General features: G+C 40.6%; 1 protein-coding gene across 1 annotated transcript in view; it reads left to right on the top strand.

Moving 5' to 3' along the window:
* The first annotated feature begins 609 nt into the window (after positions 1–609).
* The window catches only part of LOC104073665 (vesicle-fusing ATPase-like), a 23,739-nt gene continuing 10,069 nt past the window's right edge, over positions 610–14,279 (top strand). Inside the window, exons 1-7 of the mRNA XM_009573517.1 lie at positions 610–701; positions 1,316–1,472; positions 2,611–2,744; positions 3,980–4,046; positions 4,240–4,319; positions 12,914–13,048; positions 13,869–13,982. Coding sequence (XP_009571812.1) covers positions 630–701; positions 1,316–1,472; positions 2,611–2,744; positions 3,980–4,046; positions 4,240–4,319; positions 12,914–13,048; positions 13,869–13,982 — 759 coding nt within the window. The 5' untranslated portion in view covers positions 610–629. The remainder of the gene's footprint in view (positions 702–1,315; positions 1,473–2,610; positions 2,745–3,979; positions 4,047–4,239; positions 4,320–12,913; positions 13,049–13,868; positions 13,983–14,279) is intronic.

Below are 14,279 nucleotides of genomic sequence, written 5' to 3'. Positions count from 1 at the left end.
AGATGGTATGGGTAGATTCAGAGTTGGGTTAAACCAAAGTTTAATTTGTCTTTCTGAAAAAAGTCACACAATAAAGGAGGCTTCATCCTCTTCCCATCCAGCACCCAGAAAGCATAATGAAGAATTTTTTCTACAGCCTCTAAACGGAAAGAGTAGTTCCCTACTCTAAAGGGAACCTACATAACTCCAATAACTTTTAGAAATTTAGACTTAGGTGAAATCAGTCCCATACTGGGCACCGGTCTGAGCCTCACTGTCCCTTGGTTTATGTAGTCAAGGTAACACAGCAGCAACAAGGATGGTGCAGAGCTTCCATCCTTTCTTAGCTGGGGTGGCTTCTCTGAAATGTGGGGTCATGGCCATTCTCTTCACTTCAGCTTTTCACCCAGTGGAGTGGAACAACTGTTACTTAATGACTTCGTGGGGCTGGCATATGGATCTGGCTCTGTGAAGATGATGATTGCTCCAGTGGTATCCAGCATATGTCCAACAAATGTCCTGTTAAGAAGCATTTTTCTTATTAATGCAGACTAACTACAGGGTTGGATCCATGGATGGAAGTTGCAGTACTACTGTACTTCAGTGTCTTTTATTGCCTTTATTAGGCCAGCAACAAAGTGGAAGTGGATATGGAGAAGGCAGAGAGCTTGCGTGTGACAAGAGGAGACTTCTTTGCATCTTTGGAGAATGATATCAAACCAGTAAGTAGGCGCTGTATAACTCCTGTAATAGTCACCCAGTACAGTTAATAACATGAGGTAGCAACTTCCTTCTGGGATGAGACATGCAATGGTGCGCCGTGGGCTGACATACCGTGTCCTGTGTTGTAGGAATGAAAGTAGGGAGCCTCTTTCTGCCTGCAGTGCTAAGGCTCTGTTTTGTACCTTTTGTTGCATGCAAGAATCATAAAAAGGAATAGAACAAATAAAGAGAACAACTTGGAATTTCCTCTCCTTGTCATATGTACACTCTCCCTTTTAGGCTACTTCAGTTAATAGATGACAGCTTTAATAAGGACTGTAGTAGGAGGTTTAAGCCTCATTTTTGAGAATTGTCTTTAAATGGCATGGATTCAGAACCCATTGGCAACTTGCACTGATTAGAATTTGTTTTCAGTGTATACGAAAATGTGCATGGTCTCCAATAGTGTTCAGTCCTTTGAACTGAAATGTTGTGTCTCACCAGTAGGTCTTCCAGTACTGTCTCACTTAAGCATCTTCCAGAGTCTTGGTCCTTTGGTGATGTTTAATAGTTTCATGTTTTTTCTGATGTGATGCAAAATTTCTTGGTAAAATTTTTTCCTCTCTTAATACAGGCGTTTGGAACCAACCAGGAAGACTATGCAAGCTACATCATGAATGGTATTATTAAGTGGGGTGATCCAGTAACAAGGGTATTGGATGATGGGGAGCTGCTTGTTCAACAAACTAAGAACAGTGACCGCACTCCTTTGGTTAGCGTTCTTCTAGAAGGTAAATCTAAGAAAAATCTCTATATAAAAAAACCCAAGCAACTTCTGTAAACTATTCCTATCAGTTGCCCAAATAGTCATATGTTATATCCTGCAACTGTACGTAAAAGAAACATATGGGAGGAAAAATAAAATTGGTCTCTTTCAGTTTACTTGGGTGAAATTGCTTTAGATATTAAAACTGGCTTCTCAGCCTGAGAGAAATCCTGTTCTTGGAACAACGGAGATGTGAATGTACCCAGTTAATAACCTAAACGTGGACGTTTTACAGTGCAAACATCTCTAGCTGAGTTAATTGTCTAAATTTTCTTTGAAGTCACTGGAGAGCTCATCAATGTGTAATTAGCTGAGTTCAAACAACAGTTCATCTGGCCACATTTAAGTGTCTGCGGTTAGGCAGAGGTGGATTGCCCTCTATCTAGACTGTTACTGACTATGAAGAGTCTAGGAAACTAGTTCCAATATCTACATTACAGATACTGGAGTAGAATTTGTTATTTAGCGCTGCCCTCTTTCTTTTCCTGAAGTCAAAAAATGTGGATTACCATTTGCTTAGTGGTCTGTAGCTTTGAAATTTACCTTGAATAGATCCCCTAAATAATTCTGTGTGCTTCTGGTCAACATATTGCTTGTATGCAATACCTTCTTGCACTCCAAATTTGTATTGGGTGTATAGATTAAGATGTGTCTTTGATCTCCGTTTGAATTATTCTGCTGTGAATTCAGGCAAGTAACAAACCTGGCATTTGTGCTGTTGACTTGTTTGCCACGGTACCTGCAAAAATCATATTTAGAAGGGGCATAAACGTAGTTCAAGAAGTTTCTCTAAAATACAAACACATGCTAATTTTGGTGCAGTGGCCAGTCCTACAAAATGTGTAATGTCCTCTTTTGTCTTTTGTGTTGGTTTCATGGCAGATCAGTCTGCATGTGCTCAAATAGGTGCATTAATTTCCTTCATCTGGAGGATTGGATTGCACTAGGAGTTAGTGTGTTCCTTCTGCAAGTGGAAGAAAAGGTCATTTCAAAATGCAGATACCTCTGCATGAGATTATAAATGTGCTTCAAATATCGTCCACGCTGAGGCTTACCAGAGCTGTTTTCTCCCTTGTTTTTTCATTATGTTTGTCCTGTTTCAGGTCCCCCCCACAGTGGGAAGACTGCTTTAGCAGCAAAAATAGCAGAAGAATCCAACTTTCCCTTTATCAAGATCTGTTCTCCTGATAAGATGATCGGATTTTCTGAAACGGCCAAGTGCCAAGCTATGAAGAAGGTACTTACGCGTCCTACTCTTTTGCTTGATTACAATCCAATTCCACGTTCTCTAGTGGATGGAAAAGTAAATTACCTTGTGATCGTGTTTTCTGCTCTCTGTAGGTCCTAAATTCCTGTGCGTATATTTATTTATAAAGTTGAATGAATGTTTTTGTGGCACTGACACTAAGTGACTCACGGAAAATTTCAAGGCTCTGTCCCAATTGGGTCTGATATGTAATCATGACTAACAGTGGAACAAAACACCTGATCTGTGATGAGCAAGTCTGGAGCTCTGTCTGCAAAGATGAAGGCAGGAAGGTCTTAGGGTTGCACTTGGAAAGAACAGATCCTGCCTGAATGAGACTAGGAACAGTTTTGAGGTGGTAATGTTTAGTTAAACAAAAGTTTTAACAACTTAGGGAGCAGGGGGAATGGAAGCAAGTTGGGAACAGAAACATCTTAATTTCAAGTAGCCAGGTGTAAGGAAGGAGATTTCATTCACTGAAGCAAGCCAGCACTTACTCTTCTAGCTGAATAATACTGAATGAAGCATGTAAGTGAAATGTTACTCTAAGATCAGTTTGTTGCAGGATTGCATAGCTTCTAAAAGAAGCAATGTGCTCATAGCTGGAAGCCCAGCTTGTAATTCAGATTCAAAAAGGAGCCTTTTGGACTTCACTTGAATCGGCGTATGCTGGAGATAGGCCTGCAGTACCACTGATGTCCGTAGTGCTACTTACTGTTTAAGTCCAAGGCTTTGCAGGACACTGGTTTGCTGCTCTATCAAGGGTGATGTGGAGGCTCGATCCGTACCTGAGTAGGTCTGTTCTCCCTGTAATATGCTGTTATGAAAAGTAACCAATATCCAGCCGGGGTAGAAAAGCTTCGTAATTGGATTACAATTGTGGGGGTATTGTGTGTGTATTGTTATATTATCAGTATTGCCCCAGCTCCAAAAAACAGAGGAATGGTGCTCTATTTTGTCCATTGCTTACAATTAAACACAGGGCAGCTGGCTTTTTTTGCAAAGTTTATGGGGTAAATGAACAAAACTGAGCTCTGAATTTGTTGAGATGGCAGTGTTTTATTAAATGCAGGTAGAGTCTAGTCTCTTGGTACTTATCTTTTTCATTCTCTGTTTATTCCTCTAAATACTGCTGTGTTTAGCTAAAAACACGTCAACAGGTCCTATCATGACTATTGTAGTTTTGCTGCTGAGATTTAATAATGAGTCATTTTGCTGTTTTATAGATCTTTGATGATGCATACAAGTCCCAACTCAGCTGTGTTGTTGTGGATGACATTGAGAGACTTCTAGGTGAGTTAGGACAATGAAAAAAGCTATGTTGTCTGCTGTGCAGAAATATTGAAATATTTGCAATATTGAAATATTGCAAACTGGAAATGATGTGGAACCATTTACTTCGGGAACCTTGAACTGTTTTTGATACAGTGTAGTGGCTTAAATGTGCATTTGCTTAGTGGGCATTAAAATGCATTTTTCATTTCAGATTATGTCCCAATTGGACCACGGTTCTCTAATCTGGTGTTGCAAGCCCTTCTTGTACTGCTAAAGAAGGCCCCCCCTCAGGTAAGAAAGTAATCGAGGGGTGAGATGCCCTATTCCTGTAATAATTTTGACAGTGGAGAGCTTTGTGTCTTGCTGATAGCTGCTGTGCTGCCAGTGGTATTAGTGCTATTGTCTCTGATTCAGTCAAGTTAATCCTAGCCTGCTGCTGTTCATTCAGTTAGACATTTCTAGGATAACCACAAAGGATTCAACTTTAATTATCTAATTACTCAAGGCTAAATCTTCTGCAGTTAGCCCTAGAAATACTGACTAAGGAAACAAGTTTAACCTTCACCATGTAAAACTTAAACATGCAAAACTGTCTGCTTTCTGATTAACTAAGGAACTGTTTAGTCCAAATCAGTCCCTGGCTCGACGACGTGCTCCCTCCTTATTTAAAAATCAATTTCTAAGTAATGTATGATTGTGCATGTCAGGGTTTTAATTTGTTCTTAATTTGAAATTATCAGGTGTTAATTACAATGAGTGAGGAAAGCTTAAGATCTTACATGTCATGCTGATCCTATTTGCACTTTCTGGCTTGATGAGATTTAAGAACATCACAAGCGATAATGTTTATGAAGCTTGCACTGAATTAGAGAAGCGGGCAGGGACTCTTCTTTTTTGTTTGCCATTTTTCCTGTCGTTCACTGGAATTCTGCTGTGTGTGTGAAAGCATCTGCATGCATAAATAACGTACTAACAGGAAAACCTTGAAAGTTGGTGTCAGGAAAAAGCGGAGAAGCACAGCCTGGATGAACTCAATTTCTTTGTCATTTTTAATATCCTGGAAACAGTAACATATGCGTGAGTATTGTTTTCATTAGAGAGTTTGGTGAAAAGACCTTTCAAGTATAGAACTTTGAACTAAATTGTAATGCCACAGGCCCTGAAGTTCCCCTTGTGACTGTCAGCCTGGGAGAACAAAGATTTTTCCCAGTGAGCTTTCTATGCTGTGTGAAGTCTCTAACATGAAACTTGGATTCTGTTATCACATACGTTGGAACAGAAAGGCTGCCTGTATGCAACAGCACAACCATTTTTGGTCATCATAATCTTGTGTAATCATTGACCTATTGCTAGGTATTTCCACAGGACCAGGAAATGATTGTTCCTATAAATCAATAGGGGGAAATAGGACTTGATTTGGTTCAGTTGTCAAAGGAACTTAAAGTATTAAATTGTCCATTTTATCATTGCATCCTCTGTATTTTGCTGCTTAGATGCACTTTTGTTGGCACCCGAGTCTCCCTGAAAGCAGGATGCAGGGCTTGAAGCTCTCAGATATTTGCCAAGTTTATGCATGTTGCTAGAGATTTGTACTTTGCAATGTTTGAAATGCCCTTGAGGCTGGAAGACTTTGGGTTGACAGCCAATATTACGGTGACTTAAGCCATAAATTGTTGGAGGGTAGAGAGAGTGTTTTCTGAGGAAATGTCACTGTTTGATTGATGATGTGGTTTTTTTTTTTCTTTTTTTTCCTAAGTGTCCACTATTGGCTACTATGGAAATTAGGACGTTGGGTTAGATGGACAATTTGGGCTGACCTAGTTTGGCAGTTCTGATGACAAGGTTCTTCCTAGCTTGCTTATTTCTCGTGAGCTCCCTGTGATAGTCATGGCATGTGGGGATTTTTTTTCATTAAAAAAACCAACAGTGTATAAGAGGTAGAGTCATGCAGGAAAAGGCCGTTTCTGCTGTGAATGTTTACTGTGAAAAAGATTGAATTTGGGCATGGAGACTCTTGGGGTTTTTAAGCTCAAGTGAGAAACCCACGAGGGAAATAATACTGCCGGTTAATCAACGCCCTTCCAAGTTCTCTCTGAGATGACTAGTTCCCTTGGGGAGCAATTTATTTGGAAGTAATGGCTGGTTTCAGGGGTTTTGTTGTAATCTGAGATGCAGATATATACTTTAAATGTACATGAGTAGCATCGGTGGTACTAACCTGCTCCATGAGGTCAAACCAACAGGAATTTCTGTGGGATTGGGATCATGGTTTAGGTTCATTCCTCGTAAAAACGGAGTGTCCTGGGACATGCCAGGCATGTCCCTGTGCTGAGAGAAATCGTTGGCAAGATGCTGAGGAGACAATACCTGTTCTCCATTGCCATCAGGCTCTTCACTGTTTCACTTGTCAGAGGGGCCCAAAATATGGAGTTGATGTGAAAAGCTTAGAAACGGGGAACAACGAAGCAGTTGAAACTGCAAACAAGGAGTGGGTGGGAAGCGGAGGGTGCGTTTCAGCAGCGCAGCTCTGCTGCTCCCATCTTTGTTGCCCAGATTATGTATTCACACGGTGTTGTCACATCACTTGCAGAGAGTATACTTAATGTGCAAGCAGCTTCCTACAATTACTGTAGGCTACATGTGTAAGAGGAGCATTTCTGGGATGAAATCCTATTAATTATGCGTTGAGGTATATGTCTCTGTTGAATTGGTTTATGAAAGCTCCCTCCCAGACTCCCCTCTTCCTATTGAGGCTATATTATTTTAACGTGGTGTGGGAAGGGCAAATACTTGAAGCTTCTGGTTTTCTGGGCTTTCTGGCTTGTTTGTACTTTGCAAAAGTTTTGAGAGTAAACGCATTAGACTTTAAAAAAAATAGAAACACCTCTGAGTTTGCTTTAAATTCCTGGTCACAGCTCATGTTTGCTAGTTCCACTCAGCAGTGCTTAAATAGTGGTATCTATTACTACTAGTTCAAGAAGACTGAAAAACGCTGCGTTTTGTTCAGCATCTTTTTTTAAACCAATTAAAAAGCTTTTCTAAAGTGGATTGAAGAGAAGAAAATAAACCATGTTCTCTTGGGTCTTTATTTCAATCAAGTTTCGCTGTGTTGTGCAGGAGAAGAGACTGGGGGGGGATAGAAAGACTGAAAAGGACTGTCGCAGCAGGGAGCCAAGCGGGAGAAAAGGACTTCTCTGAGAACTAAGCAGCAGCAGCTCCAAAAGCCGAAGCTGCTTCATCTACATGCAGAGTCACACAAGGCATGGAGACACTCACCAGCCCCACAGAGGTTTCACATGTGCTTCCCTGCTGGTTCCTGTGAAAAGCTAACAATTGGCTCAAAGGGTGAAAGACCATTGCAGCATCCCCGCGCTAAGCTGGATGTACAATTTGTGCAGTGTTATGAAATGTCTGGCTTAGCGAGATGCTCTCGACCACTCTTGTGGATACCCTTCCACTGCTCCCAGAGGCCCCCAGCCCCTTTCCCCTCCAGGACACTGGAGGCTTTTGCCGATTTATAAAAGTTGACGGGGGAAAAGGGGGAATAATCTCCTTGTGTGATATAATCCTAGATGCATTCCTGATTCCACGTCACTTGGTGTGAATTGGAAGCAGCTCCAATCAACAGTGATGTTACCTTTATACTTGTAAACCTGGGGAATTGTGTTTTCTCCCATTACGTGTGAAGAATTGTTGATACCCCAAAACACATGCATAAAAATATACAAGGGTTGAAAGTTGAGTGAACGTCTGGTGGGTGACCGAGAGAGGCACTTCAGGATCCACCAATACTTGCTTATAGCATAGTTCAAGTTCCCCTCAACTCCCCTTGCCTAGGGCTGGCTAGATTTGCTGAAACTCTGTAATTTGAGACTCCACTCACATGTTGAGACTCCATTTGCTTGTAGCAGAGTCTATGTAATTCCTTTACGTTCTAGTTTGTCTTTGGTAGTCAATGTAATAGTATGGTGCCCATTAGGAAGGGAATACTGTGTTAGAAGAATCAATCTCATAATTCTTGAAAATGTAGTCGTTTAAAACTACCTCCTCTATTGATTTTTGAGTCCCATAGTTCTCTGCATGATTATATCCTTTATTCAGATAAAATCCCTGTAGTAGAGAGGTGAAATCTGGGTTTATCCCACTTCTAGAAGGCAGCAGGGCAAGACACACACCTCTCTACTGTGTATCGTCCCATCAGTATGGAGGGATCTTGGGCTCCGAACTGGGGCACTTTTATTGCCTAAAAATGAGCAGGATGATTCCAGACTTAAGTGATGTGCCTGTATCTAATCTCTGTTGATTGGAAGAACTAGGCCTAGAACTGCCCTGGTGATGAGCTGACACCAAATGATCTTAAGCTGTTGAAAAGCCAGGTTTCTCCTTACTTGGTAGTTACTCTCTTGTTATGCCTGATTTTTGGAAGTTCAGCTTGAATCCTGATCTTCTATGGGCTGAACACATGGCACGTTGCCTTTGCAATGGCTGCTGTAGAAATTAAGGATCAAAAAAGTGAATATTTCTGAAAATGGGGGCATTTCAGCAGTTCCTCTCACAATAGCAAGAATAAATCCAGTGATATCCTGGGATGTGTGGTCACCAGAGGATATCACCAGAGTAGTTGGATGAGGGCAGCTTTTTCAGTTTGGCTTGATGGCTTTTCTTGCTTTTGTGGTAATGCCTGGGGCAAAACATTTCTGACTTGCAGGTTTTCCATTTGTTTGCTGAGCAAGTTGCCTGAAACTTTGAAAAGTACAAGGGACTCCTGACACTTCATTTTCTTTTAGTAATTGATACAGCAGAGATTATGCTTGTTTTACGCTAACTGGTTTTCCAGTGGGTCAAGTTTAAAGGTAGCAAGTTGAAGCGCATAGCTTCTTTTCAAGAAAGCAGGGAGAAAATCAGAATGTTTTGGGTGGAGCTGTTAAAAAATTTTAAGAACTGTTTTGCAGAGTAGCCATCTGTTCTGAGGAGTTTTCAACCACTCGGTCATCAGGGTCCTGAGCATGGATCCTAACAGAGATATCTAATAAAAAATTGCTGATGGATCTGACCTTTATTGACTTGTCCTGTTGCTTTTGAACCTTGTTAAGCTTTTGCCGTTCTTAGTGTTGTGCTTGCCTGAGTTCAACTGAACTGTATGGTGAAAGTAAACCTCCTTTTGCTCAGTTTAAAACTGATGCTTGATAATTTCATGTAGTGCTCCCTAGTTTTTATTTTGAGAAACAGCAGTTTTCTCCCTCATCTCCTCTACACTGTCTATGATTTTGTAGACCACTCTGTTTACACCTTACTAATTTATCAAGAGTCTATTTAGGGAAGTTATTCCATATTTCTGACCATCCCCATTGCTTTCCTCTGATTTCTCCAACTCGGTGATGTATTTGAAGTTGTATTTGAAATGGCTAGGATTGCATAGTGTCTTAAAGAGCACCCTGGATTCATACGGTAGAATAATGACTTTTGTTTTACTCTCTTCCCATTCTAAAAATGTCTGAGTGTCTGCATTTTGAGTAAGGTTTAGCATTGAGCTGGTGTTTTCACAGAACTTGCCACAATGACCGATTCCAGTGGCTTTCTGAAATGGTAATAAGTCATTTATAGTCATTTTTGTGTGTGTAGTAATTGTCCACTGGCCTGATTTACAGCAAGTTTGGGATTCATCTGACTAAATGTGGCTGTCAGCGGTTTGGTTTTCTATGACTGAACTAGTTGTTTAGAAAATAGTTTGCTGTATGAGTCCAGAGTGTAGGCAGCTTTTCTGGGAGGAGGTACATGTCATCTGGGCTCCATTAACTAAGAAGGAAATGCAGAGAATGAGACCATACGTGGACACCTGAAGTTGCAGGAGGTAAACTCACCTCGCTAATTACGTTTCCGAGCTGCTTACATCCTTTCTTGGTGAGACCTTTTAGTCTCTGATGAAACCCCAAACTAGACTCCATTTTTTATTGCAATCAAGCATGGGCTTCATTAGTGTAGAAATTGCTCAGGTAGCATCCTTCAAGCAGTGAGTCTGCAAGCTGTTATTCCCTTGATTGATGTCTCATCTGCTGTGCCAGGCACTGTACACATGCTGTTAGCTATATTTTGGGAACAGATACTGCCTTGCTGGCTGCAGTTGAGTGTTTTTTTCCCCCCTAGAATGCTCATAGTTCATGGGAAACTGTTATTAACACAGTCCCTTACCCAAGGTATTCTGGATTTTGAGAGTTACATACAGTAATAAACAATTTTTTAAAAGAATTGCTATAGCGTGTTAAGTGGATTGGTCTTGGTGGTGTAGCGTGGCATGGATTTGTGCTTGCAAGAGGGGGTTGGTGCATGTTTTGGAGGTCTCAGTTCTGTTCAAGAGTCTGTCTTTGGCTTCCTTTGTACCCTAATACCTTACCTATATAATGAGAAAACTGTTTGAAGGTGCCTAACAGCATGCATATGACTTGTTACAATTTTTTGAATCAGATAGCAGAAATTCTTCTTACAGGGCTTATACTTTTTACTGAGTTACAGCATACGTAATATCAGATACATCAGCATTATTTATGAATTGAACAAAAACTTACTGAGGACAGTGTGTTGAGGAAATACAGAGCAACCATGAAAGCAAAGTAAATCAGAATTGAGGTGAAATTTTTCTCCATCAGATCTGCTGATAATCCCTGTCTTTGCATTCGGAAGATTTTAAACATGCATCAGTTCTGTTGTCACATGTGCTGTTATCCCAAGTATATCTTTGCAAGTTGAAGGCACCTTTTAACCTTGTCCTTGAATACTTGTAACGTCAGAGCAAATGTCAGAGGTGTTTGTACCACACTTCTGTGGTTCACGAGCAGGTTATGGTTCAAGTGTTCTTGAGGGACTCATTTCACACAGCTTCCAAGCCTGTGTTTAAACTGTTTTATCAGCCCCTTCCAAAGATGAGGACCACTGAGATGTTGTCTGCATATAGGTAAAAAGCTTTTTGATTACTGAGCATCATTCATTCTTCTTGATCTATTAAGTGCTTTAGCTGAAAATGAGCACCTGATGCGGCTTTCTGAATTCCTCAATTTATGCTTCTTGTAGGAGTGAGGATCAAATGCCATTCACTTACTCTCCACTGAGTGCATTGTTTTTTCGTCTTCGCATGCAAGATCCTACTGAATTGCTCAGACTTGGCTTAAACTAGTAAAATGATAAAATATTTTCCTGGCCTTGCTACACAATGGCCATAAAAAGGGAAACAAATAACAAGCAGTTGTAAAGCCATGGACATGCAGAACATAGTGAAAGCAGCAGCCTACAGAACAGTTGTATTTATGCTTTCTGCGGATATTGTATGCCCTTCTCAAGGCTACTTACAGACATTTTTAGACACTCAGACCTTTTTCTGCTTGCTATGTGCCACCAGCAGGCGAGTTTTGTCTAGTAATAAAGCATTCCCTACTCCCACTGCAGTTTTAAACCTGGTATTTCTGTCGTCAGTTCAGGAATTGGCTGCTTTTCCCCATTAAATTGCCCAGTAGGTTTCTGAGGATTTCCCCCTCTAAAGAGGTGACTGAGTTGGTGAGCGTGGTGCCTCCTGCGATGTAAACAGTGATTAATACACAGAAGTGTTAGCACAGTGTTTCCCTGACAAAGCCTTTGTGTGAAGCTCGTGACCTGGGGCACGCTCCGGTTTCAACCTGCCAGGCGTTACTTCCTTGTGCTGTCTTAGGCTAAAAACAAACTTGAAGTGTGAGTACTTGAGTTCGTTACCCGTTCTGGTGCTTTCTCATTGTCCATCACCCAAAGCAGGAGTGTAATCTGTTCAAACACAAAAAGTCAGTGAATACAATGGCACTCGGGGAAAAAATAAACAAATGCTACGAAGATGTATCATCTTTATCGAAGATGTATTAAGTTTAAATAGGTTTTCATCCTTTGTCAAAGGAATGCAAAACACTTACGAAATTAATTCTGGCTGCTCTGTGGGGATAGATTTTAGGTTTTGGTTTGGTTTGTTTTTTTTATAATGATGAACAGAGTTTTGTGTCATGAAGTTGAAATATAGAACTTTACTCATCTCTGAGCGTCAGCTAAACTTCTGTACAGCAAATGAGGAGAATACTTGGCCAGGTCCTTGTGTGCTGGATTGGAAAAGGGACTGATCACAGCTGATAATTCCAACAGCCAACATTTATCAGTGAACGCTGCGTGGTAAATTCAAATAGCATTGAAATGGCATTTGCAAGATGAACGAACAAACGTTGATTTTTATTGGCAGTTGATGTTTTCCATTCATTGCTCTATTATTTATAAACCCTGTTATTGCTCAGGCCAACTTGGAATTGGTGTGTGCACTGTCGGTTTGAACTCAGAGGCTGCCAGACGTGGTACTGTCCTTTTATACAACCACACTGGCAATGGGAAGTCTTACAAACTTACGGCAACCTCTGCTTTTAAAGTGTGAGCTGTAAAACCATTGGAACAGTCTGTACGGTGGCAGAGAATTCACTGTACCCACAGGATTTCTAAAGACAGGCTGTGCCCCTGAGAATTCATCTGTAATTCAGCTTTTGGGAGTGGGGGTTTGCTCATGCTTTTAAATTTAACGAGGATTCAGCTATTTATGATGATTAATTTAGAAGGAAAGGTAAGGTAGGAAAGCTGTGAGTATGGGTGGGTCTTCTGCATACCATAATTTTTGGACCCTGTTGGTGGCATTAATCTGACTTCTAGAATCTGATCCTAGTCTTGTATGGTTGATGTTGACTACTTCAATTACTGAGAGATTTAATCCTATTAATTTTATTTTAAGTGGTATTTTTACGTGGCCATTTTTCATTTGTAGTTAGCTGAAGCTTCCCAAAGGTGGTTCCTCTTTAGTTTTTCCTCTCTTGACACTTACTCCATTGTGTGGACAGGGTCGCAAGCTTCTAATCATTGGAACCACCAGTCGCAAAGATGTCCTGCAGGAAATGGAAATGCTGAATGCTTTTAGCACTACGATTCACGTGCCCAACATTGCAACAGGGGAGCAGCTGATGGAGGCTTTGGAGGTGAGAAAAAGTTCAAGGATGACAAATAAGCTCAAAATTTGCTGGAAATGGGTGATTTTGCCGTAGCTCTGCTTTTGGTAACACTGTCCTACTGAGCATTATGTCATAACATAACAGTTCTAAGGCTTCTCTGAGTTATTTTTTCAAACAATAAATTAAGGCAAAATGAGAGAATGATAGGTCTAGGGAAAAAGTTTGTGGAGTGGATTGAAAGATTCCGAGGGCATGGAAGTGGGTAATGAATATAACTAGGACACTTAAACTGAATGCGCCTGGAGGGTGCCAAGCTCTCATGAATTGGAACAACATCAAATGAAGATACTTGGTGCTGAAGAGATTATAGGTTCTTTATAAATTCATGCCCTTAATGGCTTCTTATTCTATGCCATAGTGGAAATTGTAGTGAATATTGAAGGCTGTTAAAATAAACAAGGCGAATCTTTTGTGCAAACTTGCAAAATTGTCACAATGATAGTATCACCAAAGCCTGAAAGACACAGATGCTCTTGCAGCAGTTTTGAAAACTTACTGTGGCATGAGCCACTGTGTTCCTTCTAGACTCTAATCTGGAGAAAACCTAGAATGGATCATAAAAAAGAATCACTAACTGTTTGATTAGAGATGATACAAAAAGAACCATTATGGAATAAAAGAATTTAAGTGTTTTGTCTTGTCTAGATATATTGCAACAAATTTTTCTTCTAAGCTAGAAAATGCTTTCTAGCTTCTCATTCCCTTTTTCCCGAGTTAGGTAGCATTATTCCCACTGACAATCTCCTGTTGTTGATTTTTTTTTTTTTAAATTTTTTTTCCCCTCCAGCTCCTGGGCAACTTCAAAGACAAGGAACGCAGCACTATTGCACAGAATGTCAAAGGGAAGCCTGTCTGGATTGGTATCAAGAAGCTGCTGATGCTGATAGAAATGTCATTACAAGTAAGAATGTTTCTGGTCCAGGAAGGACTGGGGTAAATAGAGCAGTCTCAGAGGTTCCCACTTCTCTGCAGACTCTTTCTCTGGCTGTGTGGTGGGAACCTTTGAATCAGTTTAATTGAGAAAAGAGCTACAGCGGGAAGAAATTTTCTGAACAAAGAAATCACCAGGTCTTGGTCCGCAGAGACATCTTTAAAAACCACAGTGCCTATAGGCTGTTTAGAGCTGCACTTCAGAGAAGAGCATCTGGCAACTAGAGGGATTGGATTAACTTACCTTTCATGAAATTTCTTCCCTACA

This window comes from Fulmarus glacialis, unplaced genomic scaffold (assembly GCF_000690835.1).
Source record: "Fulmarus glacialis isolate BGI_N327 unplaced genomic scaffold, ASM69083v1 scaffold27092, whole genome shotgun sequence".
Classification (NCBI taxonomy): Eukaryota; Metazoa; Chordata; class Aves; order Procellariiformes; family Procellariidae; genus Fulmarus; species Fulmarus glacialis.
This window is presented reverse-complemented; position numbering and strand designations above follow the sequence as displayed.